This window comes from Phasianus colchicus, chromosome 34 (assembly GCF_987193195.1).
Source record: "Phasianus colchicus chromosome 34, bPhaCol1.hap1.1, whole genome shotgun sequence".
Taxonomy (NCBI): Eukaryota; Metazoa; Chordata; class Aves; order Galliformes; family Phasianidae; genus Phasianus; species Phasianus colchicus.
In genome coordinates this window covers 2505813-2532500 of record NC_143469.1, presented here as the reverse complement: position 1 = coordinate 2532500, position 26688 = coordinate 2505813, and the positions used below count along the sequence as shown (strand labels likewise).

Sequence of the window (26688 nt, the reverse complement as noted above, 5' to 3'; positions counted from 1 at the left end):
TGCGACCCCCATGACTCCCGATGACCCCACAACCCCCGGTGACCCCATGACCCCCATGACCCCTGATGCCCCCATGACCCCTGATGACCCCCACCACCCCCACCACTCTGTGACCCCCATGACTCCCGATGACCCCACAACCCCCGGTGAGCCCATGACCCCCGGTGACCCCGTGATCCCCATGACCCAGGTGACCCCATGAACCCCAGTGACCCCCACCACCCCCACCACTCTGTGACCCCCACGACCTCCACCACCCCTATGACCACCGGTGACCCCCATGACTCCCGATGACCCCGTGACCCCCGGTGACCCCGGTGACCGCATGACCCCTGACGCCTCCATGACCCCTGATGACCCCATGACCCCTGATGACCCCCACCACCCCCACCACTCTGTGACCCCCACGACCTCCACCACCACCACCGCTCTGCGACCCCCATGACTCCCGATGACCCCACAACCCCTGATGCCCCCGTGACCCCCGGTGACCCCGTGACCCCCGGTGACCCCGTGACCCCCGGTGACCCACGCGCAGGGCGGTGCAGCGCAGCAGGACGTGCGCAGCGTGCAGGACGTCGGCCGCATGCAGGCTGCAGTGATAGGCCACGTCCCGCCGGTAGCGCAGCTCCAGCGCCTGCGAGAAACGCAGCAGAACCGGCAGAGGGATGGAGAAACGGCGGGGCAGCCCACGTTCCTATAGGGGAAAGGGGGGGGGGTCAGGGGGATATGGGGGGGTGCGGGGGGGTATGGGGGGGTATGGGGGGAGATGGGGCTTTGGGGGGGTTCTAGAGAGGGATATGGGGGGTAATGGGGGGTAATGGAGGGATATGGGGGGAGATGGGGGGGGACGGGGCTTTGGGGGGGTTCTAGAGAGGGATATGGGGGGTAACAGGGGGATATGGGGGGAAATGGGGGGATATGGGGGGCTATGGGGGGAGATGGGGCTTTGGGGGGGTTCGAGAGAGGGATATGAGGGGATATGGGGGGTAATGGGGGGATATGGGGTGGGATATGGGGGGAGATGGGGCTTTGGGGGGGTTCTAGAGAGGGATATGGTGGGATATGGGGGGTAATGGGGGGAGATGGGGGGTACCAGGGGGATATGGGGGGACATGGGGGGGTATGGGGGGGTATGGGGGGAGATGGGGATTTGGGGGGGTTCTAGAGAGGGATATGGGGGGATATGGGGTGGGATATGGGGGGAGATGGGGCTTTGGGGGGGTTCTACAGAGGGATATGGTGGGATATGGGGGTAATGGAGGGAGATGGGGGGAGATGGGGGGTACCAGGGGGATATGGGGGGAATATGGAGGGAATATGGGGGGTAATGGGGGGAATATGGGGGGATATGGGGGGATATGGGAGGGGATATGGGGGGTAATGGGGGGATAAGGGGGGGTATCAGGGGGTATGGGGGGATATGGGGGGCTATTGGGGGGTATGGGGGGAGACGGGGCTTTGGGGGGGTTCTACAGAGGGATATGGGGGGCAAAGGGGGGGATATGGGGCTTTGGGGGGGTTCTAGACAGGGATATGGGGGGTAATGGGGGGATATGGGGTGGGATATGGGGGTAATAGAGGGATATGGGGGGATATGGGGGGTAATGGGGGGAGATGGGGGGAGATGGGGCTTTGGGGGGGTTCTAGAGAGGGATATGGGGGGTATGGGGGGGAATGGAGGGATATGGGGGGGTATTGGGGGTATGGGGGGAGATGGGGCTTTGGGGGGGTTCTAGAGAGGGATATGGGGGGATATGGGGTGGGATATAGGTGGTAATAGAGGGATATAGGGGGATATGGGGGGTAATGAAGGGATATGGGGGGGTATCGGGGGGTATGGGGGGAGATGGGGCTTTGGGGGGGTTCTAGAGAGGGATATCGGGGGTAATGGGGGGCAAAGGGGGGGGTATGGGGCTTTGGGGGAGTTCTAGAGAGGGATATGGGGGGATATGGGGGGTAATGGGGGGATATGGGGTGGGATATGGGGGGTATGGGGAGAGACGGGGCTTTGGGGGGTTCTAGAGAGGGATATGGGGGGGGTAATGGGGGGTAATGGGGGGATATGGGGTGGGATATGGGGGGAGATGGGGCTTTGGGGGGGTTCTACAGAGGGATATGGTGGGATATGGGGGGTAATGGGGGGAGATGGGGGGAGATGGGGGGTACCAGGGGGATATGGGGGGCTATGGGGGGAGACGGGGCTTTGGGGGGGTTCTAGAGAGGGATATGGGGGGTAACAGGGGGATATGGGGGGAAATGGGGGAAATATGGGGGGAATATGGGGGGTAATGGGGGGTAACAGGGGAATATGGGGGAGTATTGGGGGGTATGGGAGCATATGGGGGGCTATGGGAGGAGACGGGGCTTTGGGGGGGTTCTAGAGAGGGATATGGGGGGGTATGGGGGGTAATGAGGGGATATGAGGGGTATGGGGGGAGATGGGGCTTTGGGGGGGTTCTACAGAGGGTTATGGTGGGATATGGGGGTAATGGAGGGAGATGGGGGGAGATGGGGGGTACCAGGGGGATATGGGGGGAATATGGAGGGAATATGGGGGGTAATGGGGGGAATATGGGGGGATATGGGGGGATATGGGAGGGGATATGGGGGCTAATGGGGGGATAAGGGGGGGTATCAGGGGGTATGGGGGGATATGGGGGGCTATTGGGGGGTATGGGGGGAGACGGGGCTTTGGGGGGGTTCTACAGAGGGATATGGGGGGCAAAGGGGGGGATATGGGGCTTTGGGGGGGTTCTAGACAGGGATATGGGGGGTAATGGGGGGATATGGGGTGGGATATGGGGAGAAATGGGGGGATATGGAGGATATGGGGGGTATGGGGTGGGATATGGGGGGAAATGGGGGGGATATGGGGGGTAATGGGGGGATTTGGGGGGATGTGGAGGGAAATGGGGGGGATATGGGGGGTAATGGGGGGATATGGGGGGATACGGGGGGATATGGGGGGGGATATGTGGGACATGGGGGTTATGAGGGGTAATGGGGGAAATGGGGGGAAATGGGGGGGATATGGGGGGTAATGGGGGGATATGGGGGGATATGGAGGGAAATGGGGGGTAACAGGGGGGGTATGGGGGGTATGGGGGGAGACGGGGCTTTGGGGGGGTTCTACAGAGGGATATGAGGAGACATGGAGGGATATGGGGAGATATGGGGAGATATGGGGGGTAATGGGGGAATATGGGGGGATATGGGGTGGGATATGGGGGGAAATGGGGGGAATATGGGGGGACATGGGGGGACATGGGGGGATATGGGGGGTAACAGGGGGATAAGGGGGGGTATCGGGGGGTATGGGGGGGTATGGGGGGTAATGGAGGGATATGGGGGGGTATGGGGTGTATGGGGGGAGATGGGGCTTTGGGGGGGTTCTAGAGAGGGATATGGGGGGTAATGGGGGGAAATGGGGGGATGTGGGGGGTAACAGGGGGCTATGGGGGGGTATGGGGGGAGATGGGGCTTTATGGGGTTTTTTGGGATTCTATAGGATGGATTTTTTTGTGTGTGGGGGGGGAGGAAGGCGGGATGTATTATGGGATGGGTTTGGGGGGGGGGGGGTTGCAGTTTTCCCCCCCCCCCCATACCTGGAAGACGCTGTAGACGATGCAGCTCAGGGAGCGGCCGCTGGAGAACTGAGCCACCCGGAAAATGTTCAGCCCCCACTCGTTGAGGTTCTGCAGCTCCTGGGGGGGGCAAAAATCACCCCCGTGTGAAGCCCCCCCCCCCTCCACCACCCCCCACTCATTGAGGTTCTGCAGCTCCTGGGGGGGCCCCAAAAATCACCCCTATGTGAAGCCCCCCCCCCCCCCAACCTCCACTCATTGAAACTCTGCAGTTCTTGGGGGGGGGGGGCCAAAAATCACCCCATGTGAAGCCCCCCCCCTCCACCACCCTCCACTCATTGAGGTTCTGCAGCTCCTGGGGGGGGGGCAAAAATCACCCCCATGTGAAGCCCCCCCCTCTCCCACCCCATAGACATCCCCCACCCCCCCCCACTCATTGAGGCTCTGTAGTTCCTGGGGGGGGGCAAAAATCATCCCCGTGTGAAGCCCCCCCCCCTCCACCACCCCCCACTCATTGAGGTTCTGCAGCTCCTGGGGGGGCCCCAAAAATCGCCCCTATGTGAAGCCCCCCCCCCCAATCCCATAGACATCCTCCACCCCCCCCCCACTCATTGAGGCTCTGCAGCTCCTGGGGGGGGGGCAAAAATCACCCCCATGTGAAGCCCCCCCCCTCCCCCCCCTATAGACATCCTCCACCCCCCCCCACTCATTGAGGCTCTGTAGTTCCTGGGGGGGGGCAAAAATCATCCCCGTGTGAAGCCCCCCCCCTCCACCACCCCCCACTCATTGAGGCTCTGCAGTTCTTGGGGGGGGGGCCCAAAAATCGCCCCTATGTGAAGCCCCCCCCCCCACTCCATAGACATCCTCCACCCCCCCCCACTCATTGAGGCTCTGCAGTTCCTGGGGGGGGGCAAAAATCACCCCCGTGTGAAGCCCCCCCCCCCCACCCACTCCCACTCATTGAGGCTCTGCAGCTCCTGGGGGGGCCCCAAAAATCGCCCCTATGTGAAGCCCCCCCCCTCCACCACCCCCCAGCCCTCAACCCCCCTGCGCTCATTGAGGCTCTGCAGCTTCTGGGGGGGGCCCCAAAAATCACCCCTATATGAAGCCCCCCCCCCTCCACCACCTCCACTTATTGAAACTCTGCAGTTCTTGGGGGGGGGGGACCAAAAAATCACACCATGTGAAGCCCCCCCCCTCCCCCCCCTATAGACATCCTCCACCCCCCCCCCCCACTCATTGAGGCTCTGTAGTTCCTGGGGGGGGGCAAAAATCATCCCCGTGTGAAGCCCCCCCCCTCCACCACCCCCCACTCATTGAGGTTCTGCAGTTCCTGCGGGGGGGCCCCAAAAATCACCCCCATGTGAAGCCCCCCCCTCTCCCACCCCATAGACATCCTCCACCCCCCCCCCAACTCATTGAGGCTCTGCAGCTCCTGGGGGGGGGCAAAAATCGCCCCCATTTGAAGCCCCCCCCCTCCCCCCCCCCACTCATTGAGGTTCTGCAGCTCCTGGGGGGGGGCAAAAATCACCCCCATGTGAAGCCCCCCCCCTCCCCCCCCTATAGACATCCTCCACCCCCCCCCCCACTCATTGAGGCTCTGCAGTTCCTGGGGGGGCCCAAAAAATCACTCCATGTGAAGCCCCCCCCCCCATCCCATAGACCTCCTCCACCCCCCCCCCACTCATTGAGGTTCTGCAGCTCCTGGGGGGGGGCCCAACTCCCCCCCCCCCCCCCCACGACCCCCTCCCACAGCCCCCCCCCCCCCACCTTTTCCAGCAGCTCCTCCTGCTCAGTGCTGCCCCCAAAGCGGGGGATGGGATCTGCGGAGGGGGGGGGCGCGGGGGGGGAGGGGGCGTTGGTTGCCCCCCCCCGCCCCCCCCCAGTGCTGAGGGGCGGCGGCTCCGCTTCCTTTTGGGGGGGGGGCGGTGGGAGATCCACGTCCGGCTGTGGGTCTGGGGGGGGGCAAAAGGGAGGGTGAGTGTGCAAGGCGGGGGGCGATGGGTGTGCAAATGGGTGTGCGAAGCGGGGGGGTGGGGAACGGGGGGGTGAATGGGCATGCAATGGGGGCTGTGCGTGCAACGGGGTGTGCAACAGTGTGTGCCTGCAATGGGGTGCGTGTGCAAGGGATGGGTGTGCATGGGTGAGTGTGCAATGGTCGAGTGTGCAGAGGTGGGTGTGTGGGGGTGAGTGTGCAAGGGTTGTGTCTGCAGAGGTGGGTGTGTGCGATGTGATTGTGCAACGAGTGTGCGAGAGATGAGTGTACAATTGGTGGGTGTGCCGTGGGTGAGTGTGCAAGGGTGAGTGCAGTGGCTACGTATACACGGGTAAGTGTGCAATGGGTGAGTTTGCAAGGTTCGAGGGTGCAAGGGTAGATTGTGCAAAGGTGGCTGTGCATGGGTGAGTGTGCAAGGGTCGAGTGTGCAAATGTGGGTGTGCATGGGGGAGTGTGCAAGGGTCGAGTGTGCAGAGGTGGGTGTGTGCGATGCAAGTGTGCAACGAGTGTGCGAGAGATGAGTGTACAATTGGTCGGTGTGCTGTGGGTGAGTGTGCAAGGGTAGGTGTGCAGTGGCTACACGTATACAGGTAAGTGTGCAATGGGTGAGTGCGCAGAGGTGGGTTTGCAATGCTGAGTGTGCAATGGGTACGTATGCACGGGTAAGTGTGCAACAGGCAAGTATGCAAGTGTGAGTGTGCAACGGGTGGGTGTGCGACGGGTACTTGTGCACGGGCAAGTGTGCAGAGGCGGGCGTGCGAGGAGTGTGCAATGCGCGCGTGTGCAGAGGTGAGCGTGCAACAGGTGAGTGTGCAGTGGGTGGGTGTTCACTGCCGAGTGTGCAACTGGTGAGTGTGCAATGGGTGGGTGTGCGAAGACGACTGTGCAACGGGTGGGTTTGCAGAAGTGAGTGTGCAACTGCTGAGTGTGCAAGGGGCGGGAGCGCGCGGGTAAGTGTGCAACGGGTGAGTGTGCAAAGTGGGCGTGCAAGGAGTGAGCGTGCAAAGCGCTTGAGTGCGACAGGCGGCGCTGTAACGGGGGGGGGGGGGAGGGGCTCACCCAGGAAGGCGGCGGCGATGAAGGCGGTCACGTGACGCCGCTCCGTGAGTTGGGTCAGTTCTCGCGAGAGCGCGCGCTTCAGCTGCGAGGGGAGGGGGGAGGGGTTATGGGGGGTCATCCGGTGGGGGGGGGGGTTATGAGGTTATGGGGGGGGCATGGGGTTATGGGGCGGGGGGGGTCATGGGGGGGCTATGGGGGGGTTTGGGGTTATGGGGGGGTTGGGAGGGGTTGGGGGGGGCTATGGGGGTAATGGGTTTATGGGGTGGGGGGGGTTATGGGGGGCCTATGGGGGGGGCATGGGGTTATGGGGGGGGGGTTGGGGGGGGCTATGGGGGGGTATGGGGTTATGGGGGGGGGTGGGGGCTTGGGGGAGGGGGCTATGGGGGGTAATGGGGTTATGGGGGGGGTTATGGGGGGGCATGGGGTTATGGGGTGGGGGGGGTTGGGGGGGGCTGTGGGGGGGCATGGGGTTATGGGGGGGCTATGGGGGGGCATGGGGGGCTATGAGGGGTAATGGGTTTATGGGGTGGGGGGGTTGGGGGGGCTATGGGGGGGGCATGGGGTTATGGGGGGGCCTATGGGGGCTTGGGGAGGGGGCTATGGGGGGGCATGGGGTAATGGGGTGGGGGGGGGTCATGGGGCCCTATGGGGGGGGGGTATGGGGTTATGGGGGGGTTGGGAGGGGTTGGGGGGGGCTATGGGGGGTAATAGGGTTATGGGGGGGGTTATGGAGGGGCATGGGGTTATGGGGTGGGTGGGTCATGGGGGGGCATGGGGGGCTATGGGGGGGCATGGGGTAATGGGGTGGGGGGGGTCATGGGGGGCCTATGGGGGGGGCATGGGGTTATGGGGGAGGTTGGGGGGGGCTATGGGGGGGCCTATGGGGGGTTATGGGGTGGGGGGGTTATGGGGAGGCCTATGGGGGGGGCATGGGGTTATGGGGGAGGTTGGGGGGGGCTATGGGGGGGCCTATGGGGGGTTATGGGGTGGGGGGGTTATGGGGAGGCCTATTGGGGGGGGCATGGGGTTATGGGGGGGGTGGGGGCTTGGGGAGGGGGCTATGGGGGGTAATAGGGTTATGGGGGGGGTTATGGGGGGGCATTGGGTTATGGGGGTGTGGGGGGTCATGGGGGGGTCTATGGGGTGGCATGGGGTTATGGGGGGGCTATGGGGGGGCATGGGGGGCTATGGGGGGTAATGGGTTTATGGGGTGGGGGGGTTGGGGGGAGCTATGGGGAGGCATGGGGTTATGGGGTGGGGGGGGTCATGGGGGGGCCTATGGGGGGGGCATGGGGTTATGGGGGGGCCTATGGGGGCTTGGGGAGGGGGCTATGGGGGGGCATGGGGTAATGGGGTGGGGGAGGTTGGGAGGGCTATGGGGGGGCATAGAGTTATGGGGTGGGGGGGGTCATGGGGGGCCTATGGGGGGGGCATGAGGGGGTCTATGGGGTGGCATGGGGTTATGGGGGGGCCTGGGGGACTATGGGGGGTAATGGGGTTATGGGGTGGGGGGGTTATGGGGGGGCCTATGGCGGGGGCATGGGGTTATGGGGGGTAAGAGGGTTATGGGGGGGGGTTATGGGGGGGCATGGGGTTATGGGGGTGGTGGGAGGGGTTGGGGGGGGCTATGGGGGTGCATGGGGTTATGGGTTGGGGGGGGGTCATGGGGGGCCTATGGGGGGGGCATGGGGGGGCCTATGGGGTGGCATGGGGTTATGGGGGGGCTATGGGGGGTAATGGGTTTATGGGGTGGGGGGGGTTGGGGGGGCTATGGGGGGGCATGGGGTTATGGGGGGGTTGGGGGCGGCTATGGGGGGGCATGGGATTATGGGGGGGGGGTCATGGGGAGCCTATGGGGGGGGCATGGGGTTATGGGGAGGGGGGGGGACACACAGGGCAGGGACAGGATGGGGGGCCATGTGCCCCCCCCCGCAGTGCTGTGCATGTCTGGGGGTGGGGGGGGTGGGGGGGGGCACACCACGTGGGATGCCCCCCCCCCCCTCCAATTCCCCCCCCCCCCCCGCCATGATGTCCCCAGTCTGTCCTTCACCGGACCCGGATGTCCCACCCCCCCCGCCCCCCCCCCGCAGTGACTCATCCCAATGGCGGTGCCACACTGCAGTACTTTGGGGGGGGGGGGGGGGGCACAGAGCTGAGTGTCCCCCCCCCCATATTAAACCCAACCCCCCCCCCAAATCCCCCCCATATCCCCCCCCATTCCTCCAGCCATCATTTATGGGGGGGGGGTCATCGCCTCTCCCCCATTTATTACCACCCCCCCCCCCAATTTTTTTGCCCCCCTCCTCCCCATCCCCTTGTTTGTTTTTTTTTTTTTGGGGGGGGGGAAAAACATCCTCCAGCCCCCCCCCCCCCCCCCCCCAGCAGCCAATCAGAGCCCACCGCCCCGTTTCCATGGCGACCGCCGCATCCTGGGGAGGAACCGTCTGCCTAATTATTATTGTTAATTATTAATAATTACTTTCTTTTTTTTTCCTTGCTGGGGGGGGGGGAACGATGACAGTTTAACCCTTTCAGTGCCACATCAAGTCAAACTGAGGGGGGGGGGGGGGTTATATCAGTTCCCCCCCCCCCCCCCCCCCGCCAAAGACCATAACAGCATCACGACCCCCCCCCAGCATTACGTGGGGGGGGGGAAGGATCTCTATAGGGCTACATTAGCGCCCCCCCCCCCCAAAAAAAAAACGCCTTCCCCCATCGAAACGCCCCCCCCCCCACCCAGACAATCTCACACCACCACGACCCCAGACAATGACATGGGGGGGGGGGGGGGGGGATTCTTATGCAGATGGGCTGATTGTTTTTTTTTGGGGGGGGGGGTTGATATCTATATTTTAGCTCCCCCCCCCCCACGACCCCCTCCCCCCCCCATCTTACCTGCCCCCACCATCCCAGTGGGGGGGGGGAGGGGGGGGGATTCTTATGCAGATGGGCTGATTGTTTTTGGGGGGGGGGGGGGTTCTTATGCAGATGGGCTGATTGGTTTTTTTTTGGGGGGGGGGGGGGGTTGATATCTATATTTTAGCCCCCCCCCCCCCCCACGACCCCCCCCCCCCGCCTTACCTGCCCCCACCATCCCAGTGGGGGGGGGGAGGGGGGGGGATTCTTATGCAGATGGGCTGATTGTTTTTTTTTTGGGGGGGGGGGTTGATATCTATATTTTAGCACCCCCCCCACGACCCCCCCCCCCCACGACCCCCCCCCCCCATCTTACCTGCCCCCACCATCCCAGCAGCCGTGGCTGTGCGCACGTCTCGCAGAAGAAATCCACCAGAGGCATTTTGTTCCTGATGGGGGGGGGGGGCACACACAGGACCCCCCCCCCTTAAAATTGTGTGTGTGTGTGGATGCTCCCCCCCCCCCCCCCCCAATTAAATAATTCAATAAAAACCCACCCCTACGGCCGCCCTATGAGGGGAGGGGGGGGGGGGGGGATTCTGGGCATGGTGGGAACTTGGGGGAGGGGGGGTGCTGTTCCCCCCCCACCCCCCAAAAAATAAAGAGCTGCTCCCACCTGAGGGGGGGGGGCCGCTCACATCGCTGCTCTGCCCCCCCCCCCCCCCCCCCCCAAACAGCCCTCCTTTATGGGAGGGGGGGGTCAGTAGGGGGACCTTGGGGGCATTGGGGGAAGGGATGGGGGGGGGGGGGATTCTATGGGGTTCTGTGGGGTTCTATGGGGCGCTGTGGGGTGAAGGAGGACGCTGTGGGGTCGCTATGGGGGTTTGTAGGGTCGCTGTGGGGAGCTGTGGGGTTCTATGGGGTTGCTATAGGGGATCTATGGGGTTGCTGTGGGGATGCTATGGGGATCTATAGGGTTCTATGGGGATCTATAGGGTTGCTATGGGGTTCTATGGGGTTGCTATGGGGATCTATGGGGATCTATAGGGTTCTATGGGGTTGCTATGGGGATGCTATGAGGATCCTATGGGGATCTATGGGGTTGCTATGGGGATCTATGGGGATCTATGGGGATCTATAGGGTTCTATGGGGATCTATAGGGTTCTATGGGGTTGCTATGGGGATGCTATGGGGATGCTATGGGGTTGCTATGGGGATGCTATGGGGATCTATAGGGTTGCTATGGGGTTGCTATGGGGATCTATAGGGTTGCTATGGGGTTGCTATGGGGATGCTATGGGGTTGCTATGGGGTTGCTATGGGGTTGCTATGGGGATCTATGGGGATGCTATGGGGTTGCTATGGGATGCTATGGGGATGCTATGGGGTTGCTATGGGGATCTATAGGGTTGCTATGGGGATGCTATGGGGATCTATGGGGATCTATAGGGTTCTATGGGGATCTATGGGGTTCTATGGGGTTCTATGGGGTTGCTATAGGAGATCTATGGGGTTGCTGTGGGGATGCTATGGGGATCTATAGGGTTCTATGGGGTTGCTATGGGGATCTATAGGGTTGCTATGGGGTTGCTATGGGGCTGCTATGGGGGTGCTATGGGGATCCTATGGGGATCTATGGGGATCTATAGGGTTCTATAGGGTTCTATGGGGATCTATGGGGTTCTATGGGGATCTGTGGGGTTCTATGGGGTTGCTATGGGGATCTATAGGGTTCTATGGGGATCTATAGGGTTCTATGGGGTTGCTATGGGGATGCTATGAGGATCCTATGGGGATCTATGGGGTTGCTATGGGGATCTATGGGGATCTATGGGGATCTATAGGGTTCTATGGGGATCTATGGGGTTCTATGGGGTTCTATGGGGTTGCTATGGGGATCTATGGGGATCTATATGGTTCTATGGGATCTATAGGGTTCTATAGGGTTGCTATGGGGATCTATAGGGTTCTATGGGGTTGCTATGGGGATGCTATGGGGATGCTATGGGGATCTATAGGGTTGCTATGGGGATGCTATGGGGATCTATGGGGTTGCTATGGGGATCTATGGGGTTGCTGTGGGGATGCTATGGGGATCTATAGGGTTCTATGGGGTTGCTATGGGGATCTATAGGGTTGCTATGGGGTTGCTATGGGGCTGCTATGGGGGTGCTATGGGGATGCTATGGGGATCTATAGGGTTCTATGGGGTTGCTATGGGGTTGCTATGGGGATGCTATGGGGATGCTATGGGGTTGCTATGGGGTTGCTATGGGGATGCTATGGGGTTGCTATGGGGATCTATGGGGATCTATAGGGTTCTATAGGGTTGCTATGGGGATGCTATGGGGATGCTATGGGGTTGCTATGGGGTTGCTATGGGGATGCTATGGGGTTGCTATGGGGATGCTATGGGGTTGCTATGGGGCTGCTATGGGGATGCTATGGGGTTGCTATGGGGTTGCTATGGGGCAGAGGGGGCCCGGGGGGGTCCCGGCGGCGGTGCGGGGCTGCGGCTGGGTCCGACGCATGCGCGGGGCTGCGGGTACCGCGCTCCGCCCCCCCCCCCCATAGCTCCGCCCTCTGCCCCCCCCCCCGGAATTCAACCTTCCTCCCCCCCAACCCCAAAAAAAAAACCAACCCTCTCTTGTTCGAGCAGGGTAACGTGGGGCACAGACCCCATGGGTCACCCCACAATGGGATGGGGACCCGACCCCACCCCCACATCCATACCCCCATATCCATAGCCCCCATATCCTGTATCCCGTATCCCATACCCCATATCCCCACATCCCATATCCCATACCCTGTATCCCATACCCCATACCCCATATCCCCACATCCCATATCCTGTATCTCATACCCTACACCCCATATCCCATATCCCATACCCCATACCCTGTATCCCATACCCCACATCCCCATACACCATATCCCCATACCCCATATCCCATATCCCATATCCTGTATCTCATACCCTACACCCCATATCCCATATCCCATACCCCATATCCCGTACCTCATACCCCATACCCTGTATCCCATACCCCATACCCCATATCCAGTATCCCATATCCCATACCCAGTATCCCGTATCCAATACCCCATATCCCATACCCCACATCCCCATACCCCACATCCCGTATCTCATACCCCATATCCCGTATTCCATATCCCGTATCCCACATCCCATATCCCATACCCTGTATCCCATACCCCATATCCCCACATCCCATACCCCCACATCCCATATCCCGTATCCCATATCCCGTACCCCGTAACCCGTATCCCATATTCCCAAATCCTCATACTCCATATCCTGTATCCTATATCCCATATTCCATACTCCCATATTCCCATATCCCATACCCCATATCCCGTATCCCCATACCCCATATCCCATATCTCGTATCCCTTACCCAGTATCCCATATCCTATATCCCATACCCCACATTCCCACACCCCATATCCCATAACCCATATTCCCATATCCTCATACCCCATATCCTGTATCCCATATCCCATACCCCATATCCCCATATCCCATACCCCACATTCCCACACCCCATATCCCATAACCCATATCCCCATACCCCATATCCCATATCCTGTATCTCATACCCTACACTCCATATCCCCATATCCCATACCCCATATCCCGTATCCTGTACCCCGTATCCCATACCCCATATCCCGTATCCCATATCCCATATCCTGTATCCCATGCCCCATATCCCGTACCCATACCCCATACCCTGTATCCCATACCCCATACCCAGTATCCCATATCCAATACCCCATATCCCATACCCCACATCCCCATACCCCACATCCCCATACCCCACATCCCATATCTCATATCCCATATCCCGTATTCCATATCCCGTATCCCATATCCCATATCCCATATCCCATATCCCATACCCCACATCCCCATACCCTCTATCCCATATCCTGTATCCCATATCCCGTATCCCATACCCCATATCCCATATCCTATACACCACATCCCTATACTTCATATCCAGTACCCCATGCCCCATAACCCCATACCTCTATATCCCATACCCCATATCCCATACCCGACATCCCCATACCCCATATCCCATATCTCATACCCCATATCCCATATCTCATACCCCATATCCCGTATTCCATATCCCGTATCCCATATCCCATACCCCACATCCCCATACCCCACATCCCATATCCCATATCCCATATCCCCTATCCCATATCCCATATCCCATATCCTATAACCTACATCCCTACAGTTCATATCCCATACCTCATATCCCCATAACCCATATCCCTATATCCCATACCCCATACCCCATAACCCACCCCATATCCCTATATCCCATACCCCATACCCCACATCCCAGCCCATATCCTATACCCCACATCCCCATACCCCACATCCCCATACCCCACATCCCCATATCCCCACATCCCCATATCCCCACATCCCCATACCCCATACCCCATACCCCATATCCCCACATCCCCATACCCCATACCCCATATCCCACCCCACATCCCCATACCCCATATCCCCATACCCCATATTCCTATATCCCATACCCCATATCCCATATTCCACCCCATATCCTATACCCCACATCCCCATACCCCATACCCCATATCCCCATACCCCACATCCCCACATCCCCATACCCCATACCCCATATCCCACCCCATATCCCATACCCCATACCCCATATCCCCATACCCCACATCCCCACATCCCCATACCCCATACCCCATATCCCACCCCATATCCCATACCCCATACCCCATATCCCCATACCCCACATCCCCACATCTCCACATCCCCATACCCCATACCCCATATCCCACCCCATATCCCATACCCCATACCCCATATCCACGCCCCACATTTCCCCCCCCACCTCCACCCCGTTGCTCCCCCACCCCTCCGCCCCCCATCCCCGCACCCAATTTTCCCACCGCTGTCCCTTTAAATCCGCCGCCATCTTTCTCTCCCCTTCCCTCACCGTGCGCTCCATTACGCGTGCGCACGCCCCCCCAAGCGCGTCGCAACCGGAAGTGCGTCACACCCAGCGACCGGAAGTGGGCGCGCCGTGCTCTGGAGGTTTCCAGAAGCGGCCGAGAGCGGCGGACGGGCGCGGGGGGGGGGCGGCTCGGAGGGGTGCGGTTCCGCTATGGTGGATTACAGCGTCTGGGACCACATCGAGGTGTCGGACGATGAGGACGAGACGCACCCCAACATCGACACCGCCTCCCTCTTCCGATGGCGGCACCAGGTGGGGCGCGGCCCGGCCTCAGGGCCCGGCTCGGCCCGTAGGCCGCGTTGCCATGGCGACCGCGCCCCCCTCCCCCCTTTCCCGTTGCCATGGCGATGCCCCCCTTCCCCCCGCTGCCCCTTTTTCCCCTCGCCCCCCCCCCCGGCGGTGTCCCCGTTGCCGTGGTTACCGGTGCCCATCCCCCAAGGGCCCGCAGCCCCTCCTCAGCGCCCCCCAACTTTGGGGCGGGGGGTTTTCATCCTCTTCCCAACCCCGTCCTCGTGGGAGACCCCATTTTGTCCCCCCCCCGCTTCTCAGAGCTGTCCCCATGGAGGTCCCCGCTCCTGCCCAAGGTTGGTTTCCTTTGGCGTCTTCAATCCCCTCCTCGCGGGGGTCCTCAGGGCAGCCCCCCCCCCCCGGCTGTCCCCATCTCATCCTCATTGAGGGCTCAGTCCCGTCCCGACTTCTGTCCCTATTGGGACCCCCATTCCCATCCCCATGGGGGCGTCCCTCCATCCCTGTCCCCGCGGGGGTCCTCATCCCATCCCCCCGGGGGTTCCTGAGGATCTCCCCATTGGGGGACCCCCTCCTTTCCTCATCCCAGACCCCGTGTGAACCCCCAGCATTGTCCCCATCCTGTCCCTGTCTTCACCCCATTCTGTCCCCACGGGGGTCCCCACCCCCCCTCCGCAGGGCTGTCCCTATGGGAGTCCCCATCCCGTCCTCATGGCGGTCCCCATCCTCTCCCTATGGGGGTCTCCACGGTGGTCCCCATCCCCTCCTCACAGCTGCCCCCCGTGGGGGTCGCTGTCTCCCCACAGTTGTCCCCGTCCCATCCCTGTGGGGGTCACCACCCCCTCCTCAGATTTGTCCCTGTCCCATCCTCACAGCGGTCCCCATCTTGTCCCTACGTGGGTCTCCATGCTGCTCTGCATCCCCTCCCCAGGACTGTCCCCATGGGGGTCACCATCCCCTCCCCAGAGTTGTCTTACAGAACAGACTTTGCCCTCCCCCCTTCCCACCTCCTTGGGGAAGGAGGCTGAACCCCCCCCCCTCCAACCCTTCCCCCCATTTTTCCCAAGAAAGTCATCCCTGCTTAGTGCTGACCCTACTGGATGCACTGGGATGGGGAGGTGGGGGGAGGGGGCAAGAAGTTTGCTCCTTCCTCCCTACCCCTCCAAACCCCAAAAACATGAGACGACCCCCCCCCTTCCCACCTCCCACCCCCCCACTTCCAGGCCCGTGTGGAGAGGATGGAACAGTTCCAGAAAGAGAAAGAGGAGCTGGACAAGGGCTGCAGGGAATGCAAGCGGAAACTCGCCGAGTGCCAGAGGAAACTGAAAGAGTTGGAAGTGGCTGAGCCTGGGGGGGGATCCGGGGGGGTCCGGGGGGAACGGGAGAGGCTGCAAGCGGAGGCTCAGCAGCTGCGCCACGAGGAGAGGAATTGGGAGAGCAAAATGGAGGAGCTGCGCAAGAAGGAGAAGAACATGCCATGGAACGTCGACACGCTGAGCAAGGACGGCTTCAGCAAGGTGGGTGGGGGGAGGGATGTAACCCCCCACCCCCCTTCCTCACTGCAACCCCCCCCCAGGCCTTGGGATTGCCCCCCATTGGGTCTTCCCCATTGATTTGGCATCTGCCCTATTGATGCCCCTGCTGGGGTCACGTTGGGTTTTCCCCCCCCATTGGGCGTCCTGCACCCATTGGGGTCACATTGGGTCCCCCCCCCACACCCCCCTCACATTGCTGCCCCCATTGAGTTCCCCTCCACCCCCCACTGGGTTTCCCCATTGGATTTCCCCCCCCCCCCCCATTGGTGCCCCATTGGGATCATGTTGGATCTGCCCCCTTTTGGTGCCCCATCGGGGTCACGTCGGGTTTTCCTCATTTAGGTGGGTGCCCCCCCCGCCCCATTGGGTTTAACCACCCCCACCCCATGGGTGCCATCACTGGGGTCACATTGTGACCCCCCCCCCCTCCTCCCCCCAGAGTGTTTTCAACGTGAAGGCAGAGGAGAAGGAGGAGACGGAGGAGCAGAAGGAGCAGAAGCACAAAACCTTTGTGGAGCGCCACGAGAAGCAGATCAAGCACTTCGGTGAGGGGGGGCTGCCCCACATCTCCCCCCAACCCCCAACACATCCCATCCCTACCCCTCACCCCCCTCAATTTGGGGGTCCTACCCTTACCCTGCCCCAAACCCCCCACACACAACCCCCCCAACCTGGGGATCCTGCCCCACATCCTGCCCTACACCCCCAACATGGGGGTCCCTCCCACCCCACACATTTTCCTCATTTCTTCCTTTTGGAGGACCGGTCTCTCTCTCCCTTTGGAGGACCAATCTCTCTCTCCCTTTGGAGGACCAATCTCTCTCTCCCTTTGGAGGACCGGTCCCTCTGTCCCTTTGGAGGACCGGTCTCTCTGTTCTTTCGGAGGACCGGTCCCTCTCTCCCTTTGGAGGACCAATCTCTCTCTCCCTTTGGAGGACCGGTCCCTCTCTCCCTTTGGAGGACCAATTCCTCTCTCCCTTTGGAGGACCGGTCCCTCTCTCCCTTTGGAGGACCACTTCCTCTCTCCCTTTGGAGGACCGGTCTCTCTCTCCCTTTGGAGGACCGGTCTCTCTCTCCCTTTGGAGGACCAATCTCTCTCTCCCTTTGGAGGACCAATCTCTCTGTCCTTTTGGAGGACCGGTCCCTCTCTCCTTTTGGAGGACCAATCTCTCTGTCCTTTCGGAGGACCGGTCCCTCTGTCCCCTTGGAGGACCAATCCCTCTTTCCCTTTGGAGGCCCGGTCTCTCTCTCCTTTTGGAGGCCCGGTCCCTCTCTCCCTTTGGAGGACCGGTGTCTCTCTCCCTTTGGAGGACTAATCTCTCTGTCCTTTCGGTGGACCGGTCTCTCTCTCCCTTTGGAAGCCTGGTCTCTCTCTCCCTTTGGAGGCCCAATCTCTTTCTCCCTTTGGAGGACCAATCTCTCTGTCCTTTTGGAGGACCGGCCCCTCTCTCCCTTTGGAGGACCAATTCCTCTCTCCCTTTGGAGGACCGGTCCCTCTCTCCCTTTGGAGGACCGATCTCTCTCTCCCTTTGGAGGACCGGTCCCTCTCTCCCTTTGGAGGACCGGTCCCTCTCTCCCTTTGGAGGACCAATCTCTCTCTCCCTTTGGAGGACTGATTTCTCTCTTTTGGGCAGAATTCTTCCTTTTTGAGGCCTGACCTTTTGGGGTCCATTCTCTGTTTTTATTGGATGATGTCTCATTTTGGACCCCCCCTCCCCCCCCCCCCCAGGCATGCTGCGGCGCTGGGACGACAGCCAGAAGTACCTCTCTGACAACCCTCACCTCGTTTGCGAGGAGACTGCTAATTACCTGGTCATCTGGTGCATCGACCTGGAGGTGGAAGAGGTCTGGACCCCCCCACCCCCCCCGTGCCCCTTTTTTGGGGGGGTTCAGTGCCCCCTCTCTGTGATTTGGAGTCTTTTTTTGGGGGGGGGGGATGTTGAGGGTCTCCAAATGGAGAAGGGGATGGAAGGAGCCCCCTCCCATCCCCCTCCCAACATTTTGGGGTTTTTTTTTGGGGGGGGGGGAGTGGGGGGAGGCACAAAGGTGTTCTGTAGGGAATAGGGGGGAGGGAATGAGTCCGGTCCCCAGGATTTGGGATTTTGGGGGGTGGGAGGGGTGGTTCCTTTGGGATTTGGGGTTTTTTTGGGGGTGGGGGCTGAGGGGTTCTGAGTGGAAAAGGTGATGGAAACACCCCCCCCTTTTTTTTTTGGGGGGGGGTCCACAAATGGATCCTCCTGGGAAAGGCTGCAGGCAGCAGCCCGTGATCTGCACTGAGTTTCTTTTGGGGCTCCTTTTGGGGGTTTTGGGGCTCTTTTTAGGTTCTTTTTAGGGTTTTTTTGGAGGCTCTATATGGGGTTCCTGTTTTTTTTTTTTTGGGGGGGGGGGGGTGAGCTCCGTTTGGGGTTCTTGAGGTTTTTGGGGTCTCCCTTTGGGGGGGTCCCTTTTGGGTCTCCCCTTTTGGGTGTCCCCTTTGGGATCTCCCTTTTGGGTCTCCCTTTTGGGGTCTCCCTTTTGGGTCTCCCTTTTGGGAATTCCCTTTTAGGGTCTCCCTTTTGGGGTCTCCCTTTTGGGTCTCCCTTTTGGGAATTCCCTTTTAGGGTCTCCCTTTTGGGGTCTCCCTTTTGGGTCTCCCCTTTTGGGGTCTCCCTTTTGGGGTCTCCCTTTTGGGTCTCCCTTTTGGGAATTCCCTTTTGGGGTCTCCCTTTTGGGGTCTCCCTTTTGGGGTCTCCCTTTTGGGTCTCCCTTTGGGAATTCCCTTTTGGGTCTCCTTTTTGGGATCTCCATTTGAGGCTCCTTTTGGGGTCTTACTTTGAGATCTCCTGTTGGGGGTCTCTCTTTTGGGGTCTCCCTTTGGGGTCCCCATTGAGTTCTCCCTTTGGGGTCTCCCTTTGGGATCTCTGGTTCTCCCTTTTGGGGTTCTCCCTTTTGGGGACTCCCTTTGGGATCTCCATTTGAGGCTCCCTTTGGGGGTCTCCCTTTGGGGGTGTCCCTTTTGCAGTCTCCCTTTGGGTCTGCCTTTTAGGGGTCCCCCTTTAGGACTCCCCCTTTGGGGCTCCCCCTTTTAGGGCTCTCCCTTTGGGGCTCCCCCTTTTAGGGCTCCCCCTCTAGGGATCTCCCTTAGGGCTCCCCCCTTTAGGGCTCCTCCTTTAGGGCTCCCCCTTTTAGAGCTCCCCCTTCAGGGCTCCCCCTTCAGGGCTCTCCCTTTGGGCTCTCCTTTGGGGCTCCCCCTTTAGGGCTCTCCTTTTTAGGGCTCTCCCTTTAGAGCTCCCCCTTTAGGGCTCCTCCTTTAGGGCTCTCCCTTTGGGGCTCTCTTTTGGGATCTCCCTTTAGGGCTCCCCCTTTAGGACTCCCCCTTTTAGGGCTCTCCCTTTAGGGCTCCCCCTTTAGGGCTCCCCCTTTGGGGCTCTCCTTTGGGCTCTCCCTTTGGGGCTCTCCCTTTTAGGGCTCCCCCTTTAGGACTCCCCCTTTAGGACTCCCCCTTTTAGGGCTCTCCCCTTTTAGGGCTCCCCCTTTTAGGGCTCCCCTTTGGGGCTCTCCCTTTGGGGCTCTCCCTTTAGGGCTCCCCCTTTTAGGGCTCTCCCTTTGGGGCTCCCCCTTTTAGGGCTCCCCTTTTAGGGCTCTCCCTTTGGGGCTCTCCTTTGGGATCTCCCTTTAGGGCTCTCCCTTTAGGGGTCCCCCTTTAGGACTCCCCCTTTTAGGGCTCCCCTTTTAGGGCTCCCCCTTTAGGGCTCTCCTTTGGGATCTCCCTTTAGGGCTCCCCCTTTTAGGGCTCCCCCCTTTTAGGACTCCCCCTTTAGGACTCCCCCTTTAGGGCTCTCCCTTTAGGGCTCTCCCTTTAGGGCTCCCCCTTTAGGGCTCTCCCTTTAGGGCTTCCCTTTTAGGGCTCCCCCTTTAGGACTCCCCCTTTAGGACTCCCCCTTTAGGGCTCCCCCTTTAGGGATCTCCTTTGGGATCTGCCTTTAGGACTCCCCCTTTAGAGCTCTCCCTTTGGCCTCTCCCTTCGATGCTCCTTTTGGGGCACCTTTTATGGATCCCCTTTAATCTCCTGCCCCCAACCTCACCCCCCTTTTGTCCCCCCCCCTGCAGAAGCAGGCTCTGATGGAGCAGGTCGCCCACCAGACCATCGTCATGCAGTTCATCCTGGAATTGGCCAAGAGCCTCAAAGTCGATCCTCGCGCCTGCTTCCGCCAATTCTTCACCAAGATCAAGGTGGGCATCACCCCCCCCCCTAAAAAAAAAACCCTAAAAGGGGTGAATTCCCACCCAAACCCACCCCTCCCGGCCCTCAGACCGCCGACCAGCAGTACATGGAGGGCTTCAACGACGAGCTGGAGGCCTTCAAGGAGCGCGTGCGCGGCCGCGCCAAGGCGCGCATCGAGAGGGCGATGAAGGAGTACGAGGAAGAGGAGCGGCAGAAGCGCCTGGGGCCCGGCGGCCTCGACCCCGTGGACGTCTACGAGTCCCTGCCGCCCGTGAGTGAGGGGGTCTGGGGCTCGGGTTGTCACTTTTTGGGCTTAAATCACCACGTTTGGGGACAAAAACGTGATTTCTGGGTGCAGGTCCCTGCTTTCTGGGCTTAAATCCCCACGTTTGGGGACAAAAACCCGATTTCTGGGCTCAGGTCCCCGCTTTCTGGGCTTAAATCCCCGCTATCTGGGCTTAAATCCCCACGTTTGGGGCCAAAAACCTGATTTCTGGGCTTAAATCCCCACTTTTTGGGCTCAGGTCCCCACATTTTGGGCTCAGGTCCCCACGTTTGGGGCCAAAAACCCACTTTCTGGGCTCAGGTCCCCACGTTTGGGGCCAAAAACCCGATTTCTGGGCTCAGGTCCCCGCTTTCTGGGCTTAAATCCCCACGTTTGGGGCCAAAAGCCCGATTTCTGGGCTCGGATCGCCACTTTTTGGGCTCAGGTCCCCACTTTTTGGGCTCAGGTCCCCACGTTTGGGGCCAAAAACCCGATTTCTGGGCTCAGGTCCCCACTTTTTAGGCTCAGGTCCCCACGTTTGGGGCCAAAAACCCGATTTCTGGGCTCAGACCCCCACATTTTGGGCTCAGGTCCCCACGTTTGGGGCCAAAAACCTGGTTTTTGGGCTCAGGTCCCCAATTTTTAGGCTCAGATCCCCAAGTTTTTAACTCAGGTCCCCACTTTTTGGGCTCAGGTCCCCACGTTTGGGGCCAAAAACCCGATTTCTGGGCTCAGGTCCCCACTTTTTGGGATCAGAGCCCCACGTTTGGGGCTCAGGTCCCCACTTTTTGGGGTTAGGTCCCCACGTTTGGGGCTCGGATCCCCAAGTTTTTGACTCAGGTCCCCACTTTTTGGGCTCAGGTCCCCACGTTTAGGGCCAAAAACCTGGTTTTTGGGCTCAGGTCCCCACTTTTTAGGCTCAGGTCCCCACGTTTGGGGCTCGGATCCCCACTTTTTGGGCTCAGAGCCCCACGTTTGGGGCCAAAAACCTGATTTCTGGGCTCAGGTCCCCGCTTTCTGGGCTCAGATCCCCACTTTCTGGGCTCAGGTCCCCACGTTTGGGGCCAAAAACCCGATTTCTGGGCTCAGGTCCCCGCTATCTGGGCTTAAATCCCCACGTTTGGGGCCAAAAACCCAATTTCTGGGATCAGGTCCCCACGTTTTGGGCTCAGATCCTCACGTTTTGGGCTCAGATTGCCCCTTTTTAGGCTCAGATCCCCACGTTTTGGGTTCAGGTCCCCATGTTTTGGTCTCAGATCACCACTTTCTGGACTCAGATCCCCGCTTTCTGGGCTCAGATCCCCGCTTTCTGGGCTCAGAGCCCCACGTTTGGGGACAAAAACCCGATTTCTGGGCTCAGGTCCCCGCTTTCTGGGCTCAGATCCCCGCTTTCTGGGCTCAGGTCCCCACATTTTGGGCTCAGGTCCCCACGTTTGGGGCCAAAAACCCGATTTCTGGGCTCAGGTCCCCACTTTTTGGGATCAGGTCCCCACGTTTGGGGCTCGGATCGCCACTTTTTGGGCTCAGGTCCCCACTTTTTGTGCTCAGGTCCCCACGTTTGGGGCCAAAAACCCGATTTCTGGGCTCAGGTCCCCGCTTTCTGGGCTCAGAGCCCCACTTTTTGGGCTCAGATCGCCACTTTCTGGGCTCAGGTCCCCACGTTTGGGGCTCGGATCCCCAAGTTTTTGACTCAGGTCCCCACTTTTTGGGCTCAGGTCCCCACGTTTGGGGCCAAAAACCCGATTTCTGGGCTCAGGTCCCTACTTTTTAGGCTCAGGTCCCCACGTTTGGGGCCAAAAACCCGCTTTCTGGGCTCAGGTCCCCACGTTTGGGGCCAAAAACCCAGTTTTTGGGCTCAGGTCCCCACTTTTTGGGATCAGGTCCCCACGTTTTGGGCTCAGATCGCCCCTTTTTAGGCTCAGATCCCCAATTTTTAGGCTCAGGTCCCCACTTTTGGGGCTCAGATCCCCACATTTTTGATTCAGATCCCCACTTCTTAAGCTCAAGTCCCCGCTTTTTAGGCTCAGATCCCCACGTCAATGCCCCCCCAACCCCCCCCCAAACTCCATACCCCCCAATTCCCCCACCAAGACCCCATTGATGCCCCCCCCTCCATCCCCCCAAACTCCATGCCCCACAATCCCCCCCATGACCCCATCGATGCCCCCCCCCAAACTCCATACCCCATAATTGCCCCCCTATGACCCCACTGATGCCCCCCGACCCCCCCCCAAACTCCACACCCCCCAATTCCCCCCCCATGACCCCATCGATGCCCCCCCCTACCCCCCCCAAAACTCCATACACCCCAATTCCCCCCCAATGACACCATTGATGCCCCCCCAAACTCCGTGCCCCCCAATTCCCCCCCTATGACCCCATCGATGCCCCCCCCAAACTCTATTCCCACAATTCCCCCCCCATGACCCCACTGATGCCCCCCCAACCCCCCCCAAAACTCCATAGCCCCCAATTCCCCCCCCATGACCCCATTGATGCCCCCCCCAAACTCCACACCCCCCAATTCCCCCCCCATGACCCCATCAATGCCCCCCCCCAAACTCCATACCCCATAATTGCCCCCCCATGACCCCATTGATGCCCCCCCCCAAACTCCATGCCCCCCAATTCCCCCCCCATGACCCCATCGATGCCCCCCCCCAAACTCCACGCCCCCCAATTCCCCCCCCCATGACCCCATCGATGCCCCCCCCCAAAAAAAAACCCAACATGCCCCACACTTCCCCCCCCCCCAACAATTCCCCCCCCCCTCCAGGAGCTGCAGAAATGCTTCGATGCCAAAGACGTGCAGATGCTGCAGGACACCATCAGCCGCATGGATCCCACCGTGAGTCTGCCCCCCCCCGCGACCCCCCCACACCCAATTAACACCCCCCCACCCAATTAACACCCCCCCCCCCCCTCCCAAATTTCTCCATGTTGCTGCAGGAGGCGAAGCACCACATGCAGCGCTGCATCGATTCGGGGCTGTGGGTCCCCAACGCCAAAGCGGCCGCTGAGGGTGGGGGGGGGCAGGGGGGGGGGCAGGGGGGGGGGGCACACGGCCAGGCTGGGGGGGTCGCTGGGGGGGGGGGGAAGTTCTGAAGCTCTCTATGAAGAGATCCCAAAAGAGAGGCAGGAGGAAGAGGGGGGGCAGGGGAAGGCCTGAGTGTCGTCGTCCCCCCCCACCCCACCCCCCCAAATTTTCAGTGACCCCCCCCTCCATTCATCCCCCCCCCCCCCACACACACTTTGGCCCCCTGGGGGCGGGGGGGGGCACAATGCGCTCACCCCCCCCCCCCCACACCCACCTGGCTTTTGGAGACACACACACAATAGGGGGGGGAGGGGAGGGGGCGGCTCTTTTTGGGGGGGGGGGTGGCCCCCCCCCCCCCAGTTGTGGGGCTGGGAGTCGTGGGGGGGGTCTGCTGTTGCCACCCCCCCCCCCCCAAGTTCTGATCGCCCGCCCCCCCCCCCCCCGGCTCAGCACCAATAAAGTGATGGAAGCGATGGCAGCTCGTCCCTCTTTGTGCAGCCGCATTCGTGGCGACGCCGCCCCAGAGATTCCCAGCCCCAGAGATTCCCAGCCCCAGAGATTCCCAGCCCCACTGCCCCATAGTGACCCATTTCCAGCCCCATAGATTCCCAGACTCACTACCCATAGGGACACCCCCCAGCCCCATAGATTCCCAGACCCATAGATTCTCAGACCCATAGATTCCCAGACTCACTGCCCATAGGGACACCATTCCCAGCCCCATAGATTCCCACACCCATAGATTCCCAGACCCATAGATTCCCAGCCCCATAGATTCCCAGACTCACTGCCCCATAGGGCCGCCGTTCCCGGCCCCATAGATTCCCAGCCCCATAGGTTCCGAGACTCACTGCCCCATAGGACTCCATTCCCAGCCCCATAGATTCCCAGACTCACTGCCCACAGGGACACCCCCCAGCCCCATAGATTCCCAGACCCATAGATTCCCAGACCCATAGATTCCCAGACTCACTGTCCCATAGGGCCGCCGTTCCCGGCCCCAGAGATTCCCAGCCCCATAGATTCCCAGCCCCATAGGTTCCGAGACTCACTGCCCCATAGGACTCCATTCCCAGCCCCATAGATTCCCAGACTCACTGCCCATAGGGACACCCCCCAGCCCCATAGATTCCCAGCCCCATAGATTCCCAGCCCCGTAGATTCCCAGCCCCATAGATTCCCAGACTCGCTGCCCCATAGGACCGCCATTCCCAGCCCCATAGATTCCCAGACTCACTGCCCATAGGGCCGCCGTTCCCAGCCCCATAGATTCGCAGACTCACTGACCCATAGGGAATCCTTTCCTAGCCCCATAGATTCCCAGACCCACTGCCCCATAGCGACCCATTTCCAGCCCCATAGATTCCCAGACTCATTGCCCATAGGGACACCCCTCAGCCCCATAGATTCCCAGACTCGCTGCCCCATAGGACTCCATTCCCAGCCCCATAGATTCCTGGACCCTCCGTCCCACAGATCTGCTGCCCCATAACGACACCCCCCCATCCCCCCAGATCCCCATCCCCCCACATCACTCCCTGCCCCACAGCAACGCTGCACCACAGCATCTGTGCCCCCCACCCACCCCACAAGTCCCCCCCCCCCCAAGCTGTGCCCCCCACATCCCTCAGCGCCCCCCCAGTCCGCCCCATTTCCCCCCCATTTCCATCTGCCCTCCCCCCCCCCAATTTCAACCGCTGACACCACGTGACCCCCAGCCCCCCAAGTGTTGCTGACCCCCACCCCACATCGAGCTGTGGCCCCACGGTTCGGCCCCTCTGCCCCCCACCCCCGTGCCCGGTTTGCTCCCCCCGCCCCCCAAGGCCGCTCCCCATTCATTCAGCTTTGCCCGGTGGCCACGCCCCCTTTAAGGCCACGCCCCCTTTAAGGCCACGCCCACGTCGATAAGCCCCGCCCCCTCACAGCATCGCCATTCACAAAAAAAGAAAAAAGCCCCGCCCCCGGCGGCGTTCGGCCAATGGCAGCGCGCGTTTCTGTCGCCCAATGGGCGGTGGCTGCGGAAGCGGATGCGAGGCCGGAGCGGAAGCGCGGGGGCGAAACCGGAAGCGGAAGGAGGACGGAAGTGAAAGCGGTGCGGAGCCGGTGCGTGACGGGTTGTGGGGTCGGGGGCTGCGGGGCGGTGTGGGGCTGGGGGCGCTTGGGGGGGGGGGGGGGGTCGGGGCTGTGGGTCCCCGTCCTCATTGGCTGCCGCTCTTTTGGGATCCCGTTGGGATCCTTCCTTCTTTGGGATCCTTTCCATCACCCCCCCCAACCCTTGGGATCCACTTCCTTGCTCCTCCTCCCCCCCTTGGGACCCCCCCACCCCCCCCGTCTTTTGGGATCCCTTTGGGATCCTTCCTTCTTTGGGATCCTTCTTTCTTTGGGATCCTTTCCTTCCCCCCCCCCCAACCCTTGGGATCCACTTCCTTGCTCCTCCCCCCCCCCTCTCCCCCCCCTTGGGATCCCCCACCCCCCCCTCTTTTGGGATCCTTCCTTCTTTGGGATCCTTTCCTTCCCCCCCCCCCCAACCCTTGGGATCCACTTCCTTGCTCCTCCCCCCCCCTTAGGGACCCCCCACCCCCCCACTTTTGGGATCCCTTTGGGATCCTTCCTTCTTTGGGATCCTTTCCTTCCCCCTCCCCCCCCCTTGAGATCCCCTTCCTTGCTCCTCCCCCACCCCCCCTCTCCCCCCCCCCTCCGCCCCCCTCGACCCCCCCACCCCCCCTCTTTTGGGATCCCTTTGGGATCCTTCCCTCTTTGGGATCCTTTCCATCCCCCCCCCACTCTTTGGGACCCCCCTTCCCCCAAACTCTTTGGGACCCCCCCCCCACTCTCCCCCCATCTTTGGGACCCCCCCCACCCCCCC

At 60.9% G+C, this 26688-nt stretch overlaps 3 protein-coding genes across 5 annotated transcripts in view; 2 read left to right on the top strand and 1 right to left on the bottom strand.

Annotated features, from left to right (window-relative positions):
- Positions 1–10006, bottom strand: part of PDE4A (phosphodiesterase 4A) — a 27404-nt gene extending 17398 nt beyond the window's left edge. For both annotated transcript variants that reach the window (XM_090128838.1, XM_090128837.1), the window contains exons 1-5: positions 9875–10006; positions 6643–6724; positions 5358–5542; positions 3609–3707; positions 533–697 (exon numbers count right to left, since the gene is read on the bottom strand). In XM_090128838.1, coding sequence (XP_089984964.1) covers positions 533–697; positions 3609–3707; positions 5358–5542; positions 6643–6724; positions 9875–9940 — 597 coding nt within the window. In that variant the 5' untranslated portion in view covers positions 9941–10006. The remainder of the gene's footprint in view (positions 1–532; positions 698–3608; positions 3708–5357; positions 5543–6642; positions 6725–9874) is intronic.
- Positions 10007–14590: 4584 nt separating this feature from the next.
- Positions 14591–23969, top strand: CDC37 (cell division cycle 37, HSP90 cochaperone). Its single transcript, XM_090128839.1, is given in 9 exon segments — positions 14591–14787; positions 16005–16298; positions 16756–16861; positions 18046–18161; positions 20406–20528; positions 20609–20791; positions 23562–23633; positions 23735–23872; positions 23874–23969. Coding segments are annotated over 9 exon segments (1215 nt in total). The 5' UTR covers positions 14591–14685; the 3' UTR covers positions 23955–23969.
- A 1777-nt stretch (positions 23970–25746) lies between these two features.
- TYK2 (tyrosine kinase 2) overlaps positions 25747–26688 on the top strand; it is a 45619-nt gene continuing 44677 nt past the window's right edge. The window contains exon 1 of one of the 2 annotated variants that reach the window (XM_090128822.1): positions 25747–25925. In XM_090128822.1, the coding sequence (XP_089984948.1) occupies positions 25827–25925 (99 nt within the window). In that variant the 5' untranslated portion in view covers positions 25747–25826. The remainder of the gene's footprint in view (positions 25926–26688) is intronic. The other variant, XM_090128823.1, reaches the window with a different exon arrangement.